The following is a 4,311-nucleotide window of genomic DNA, read 5'->3' as shown; positions in this document are numbered from 1 at the left end:
AGCAGGGTTTGGAGCTTCAGAGAAGGGTAAAAAAGAAGATTTAAGCTCTCATTACCCTTAAAAGCCAGGCCTGAAAGTCTCTGCTCACCCCACAAAGCTGCTGCTCCCAACGTGTGGCTGCTCCAGCACCGGAGGGATGAACTGCTCCACCTTTGCCAAGTTCACTCAGAGCTGTTATGGGAAGGGATTTGGGCTAATTAGGTTTGTCTTCTTCAGAACAAACAGGGCACCCTGCCAGGTGACACCACACTCAGCACCACCACCAGCAGCTCCTGGCTGTCCCTCACCTTTGCAAGGTCACAGCAGGACCCAGACTTGGATTTCGTTGAATCCCAGACTGGTTTGGGTTGGAAAGGACTTTCAAGATCATCCAGCCCCACCCCCCTGCATGGGCAGGGACACCTCCCACCAGCCCAGGTTGCTCCAAGCCTCATCCAACCTGCCCTTCAACACTGCCAGGGATGGGGCAGCCACAGCTTCCCTGGGCAACCTGGGCCAGGCTCTCACCACCCTCACACTCCACAATTCCCTCCTCATGTCTCACCTCAATCTCCCTCTTCCAGTTTTCATCCCTTCCCCCTTGTCCTCTCCCTCCCTGCCCTTGTCCCAAGTCCCTCCCCAGCTTTCCTGGAGCCCCTTCAGGCACTGGAAGGTGCTCTAAGCTCTCCCCATCTGAGCACCTTTGCTGTTCAGAGCTGTCCCCAGCCAGGCTGACTCCCTGACCCACCTCCCCAGCAGTTCAGGGCTGGGTGGGGAGGGCTGCAGATGCTCAGGGGCAGAGCTAACCCATGGCCAGACTGATGCTGGGGGGTTTAAGGGAGGAGATGAGAAGCCACCATGAAGAACAGGAGCTCAGTTCACCCCCAGGCCACCCTGCTTACGTCAAAGGCGGGAAAGAAAACAAGCAAACCCATGAAGCCACCTCCTTGTCTTCCTCCCAGGGCTGTCAGCAACCCCCTCCACCTCATCCCAGCCATCTCCTGGAAGCTTTGGGCAGAGCTGTGTAAACAGCTGCTGAAATCCAGCTCCACCCATGGCCCGGAGCTGGGAAAGATGTCAGGGATGACACCAAAGCTGCCTTCAAAACCCCAGAGCCTGGGAGCCTGGAGATGGGTGGGGATGGGCTGGAAGGGAAGGGCCCAGCCTGTGCTTTAGTGCATCTCTTCACCCCATACACACAGGCCACCCAGCACAGCTCAGCCATCCAAGCTTTCCCAGCCAAGCCCCAAGCTGGGAAAATGACAGGAATTGCACCTTGGGCTCCTGTTGTCTTGAGAAAGAAAAGGATCCAGGGCTGCCTCCTGGTGCCATCACCCCCACACCACCAGCAACCCAGCCAGGAGGGGTCCTTGGAAGCCTGCAGCAAGCAAGCAGGTCTGCTCACCTTCCAGGAGAGCCCTGGGGTGAGGGGCTTAACCCCCCTGTCCCCCCTGGAGATCCCTGGGGTGAGGGGCTCAACCCCCCTGGAGATCCCTGGAGATCCCTGGGGTGAGGGGCTCAATCCCCCTGACCCCCCTGGAGATCCCTAGGGTGAGGGGCTCAACCCCCCTGGAGATCCCTGGTGTGAGGGGCTCAACCCCACTGACCCCCCTGGAGATCCCTGGGGTGAGGGGCTCAACCCCCTGGAGATCTCTGGGGTGAGGGGCTCAACCCCCCTGTCCCCCCTGGAGATCCCTGGGGTGAGGGGCTCAACCCCCTGGAGATCTCTGGGGTGAGGGGCTCAACCCCCCTGTCCCCCCTGGAGATCCCTGGGGTGAGGGGCTCAACCCCCTGCCCCCCTGGAGGTGGCACCAAAGCCCTGCTCCAGGCAGGGTGGGCTGTGAAGCCCCAAAGCTTTGAGGTGGGGTCAAGAAGAAGAAGGAGTCACCAGTCCGACCTGCCCCGGGTCCTGCCTGCAGTGGTGGGATGATGCCAGGCATCCTGTCAGCCTCCAAGGGCAGCCTTTGGTTTGAAGGGACACCCCAAGGGTAACCCAGCCTGGACCCCTCCTTTTGGTGCTTTAGCCACCCAGTGTCCCAGTTCAGCCCCCATCCCATTTCAGTTTAGGGGCCAAACTGGTCAGCTTTGCTTTAACACATCCCTAGGTTGGGCTTGGGAAACCACAGCTTTGGGTCCATCCCACCCAGCTCAAGCAGATCTTCTGCAAAACCTCCTCTCCACGTGGTCAGAGCAAGAACCATCAGCAGGAGATCTGGTTCTGAGGGTTCCTCGTGTCCCTCCTGCCAGGTCTGGGTGTTGAGGAAGGGGTGAGAGACCCAGCAGAGCCCGAGGGTAGGAATGAGGTATGTGGTTTATTGTTCTTGCCCAGCTTGGCACATCCAAGTGAGGTGTAAAACTGCTCTCCAGGGATCCAAGCTCAGCTCACCCCGGGGGGGGCACCAGCCCTGGGGAACCCCTGGCTCAGAACAACCCAAGGGGTGGCAGGGACCAGAGGGACAAGAGTGGAGAGGGGCAGAAAGGCAAATGGCCCAGAGCAGAGCAGCTGGGTCTTTTCCAGCCTTCACACAACATGGGGGAGGGACACAAAAGTCCTGGGATGGGGTGGAGTGTCCGAGGAGAGGCAGGATCAGACCTGGGAGGGAGAAGCTGGGGCTGAGCTTGGCAGCAGGGACCTTCTCCACAGGGAGACCAGGCTGGGATGCAGGCAGCTCCTCCCTCCACACCCACCAAAGCCACATCTGTCCTTCCTGCCCTGGTGCTGGGACCTCCTGCCTGGCGTGGCAGAGGTGACTGCTGAGAACGGGTGGGCTCGTTGCAGGAGTGACTCCGGAGAGGATGGTGGCTCTGCAACCTCTCTCCATCCAGGTCCAGCTTGGAGTTTTGCCACGGCTGTGTCTTCAACCTCTGGGCCTTGGTGGTGGCTCAGCATGGATCTCGAGCTCCCACCCAACCTCTGTCACCCACTGGAGGGGGAACTGGAGGCTGGAGAGGGGGCCAGAAGTGCCCCAACCTCCTGCCAGAGCAGGAGAGTCAAGGGGAGGCAGGGATGGGATGTACAGGGGGAGGCAGAGAGGGGCTGGGGGGGGTTTCTCTGGGGGTCAGGGCTTGGGGGGGCTGAGCTGGGCACCGTTGGCCGTGGGGTTGGAGAGGACATTCTTGCGGCAGGGGGGGGGGGGTTGTTGAGGAGGGTGTAGGCCAAGCCCCACCGGGCACGGCTCTGCCTGAGCCTGCTGCCCCTGCTGCCACCTGCCTTCGTGGGCTGCATCAGCTGGAGGCCTGCAAGGAAGGGGGGAAAAGGGACCATCTCAACCCCAGCTGCCCCTGGCGCTGGGATGGAGCTCTTGGGATGGAGCCCTTGGGATGGAGCTCCTGGGATGGAGCTCTTGGGATGGAGCTCCTGGGATGGAGCTCTTGGGATGGAGCTCCTGGGAGGGAGCCCTTGGGATGGAGCCCTTGGGTTGGAGCTCTTGGGATGGAGCCCTTGGGATGGAGCTCTTGGGATGGAGCCCCTGGGATGGAGCCCTTGGGAAGGAGCTCCAGGTATGGAGCTCCTGGGATGGAGCTCTTGGGATGGAGCCCTTGGGATGGAGCCCCTGGGATGGAGCTGGTCACACACACCAAAGAGGAGGTGGCACCCTGCCCAAGGTGGCAGAGCCACAACCTTCAAACCCCACAGAAGCAACCCCAGAGCCACCCCACGGGGCAGGGGTTGTGCATCCCCCCTTAGCTGGTGGTGGGAAGGTCTCACCTTCTTCCACGTTGGTGGCCCTGAGCCCTGGTGTCCCCTCTGGCCTGGCTGGCTGGAGGAGCAGCAGGCAAAAAGCTTTCATCACTGGGTGGGACTGGCTGACCTCGATTTTCAGGTAGTGGCAGTAAGTGTGGTAGCCTGGGGGGGGGACACAGCCCAGAATGAACAATTGAGGGGGGCATAGACCTCATGGTTCCCCCCCTTCCATCCTGCCCTGGAGCAACAGGGAGGTCCCACCTCCACCCTCCAGAGCCTGGAATGAGCTCCTCTCCTGCAATCCCAGCAGGGAAAGCAGAGGAAGGGCTGAGCTCTCCTCCTCTTGCCTTTAGCACAGGAGAGATGAGGGTCCACCACCCGTGGGGACCACTGGTGGAGCTCAGGGGACCCCCAAAAGGGCCTCCCCCTACCCTTGGGGATGGGTGGAAAAGCAGGGCCATCAGAAGGAGCCACTTGTGCTTCTGAACCCATGGAGGTTTGAAGCCACCAGCAGCTCCAGGTGATGGGAGAGCCCCTGGGAGCTCAGAGGTGGGAGCTGGGCTTCCAGCCCCCAGCAGGTCCTGCAGGGAGACCTGCCCAGCAGTTCCCTACCCGGGTCGAAGGTCTCCACGCCCCTGTTCATCAGG

The 4,311-nt window shown here is 61.2% G+C and overlaps 1 protein-coding gene across 1 annotated transcript in view; it reads right to left on the bottom strand.

Moving 5' to 3' along the window:
* Positions 1-3,038: 3,038 nt before the first annotated feature.
* The window catches only part of STRA6 (stimulated by retinoic acid 6), a 12,690-nt gene continuing 11,417 nt past the window's right edge, over positions 3,039-4,311 (bottom strand). The window contains 4 exon segments of the mRNA XM_010000826.1: positions 3,039-3,109; positions 3,112-3,216; positions 3,689-3,826; positions 4,277-4,306. Coding sequence (XP_009999128.1) covers positions 3,039-3,109; positions 3,112-3,216; positions 3,689-3,826; positions 4,277-4,306 — 344 coding nt within the window.

Source organism: Chaetura pelagica, unplaced genomic scaffold, assembly GCF_000747805.2.
Source record: "Chaetura pelagica isolate M959 unplaced genomic scaffold, ChaPel_1.0 scaffold371, whole genome shotgun sequence".
Lineage (NCBI taxonomy): Eukaryota > Metazoa > Chordata > Aves > Apodiformes > Apodidae > Chaetura > Chaetura pelagica.
This window is presented reverse-complemented; position numbering and strand designations above follow the sequence as displayed.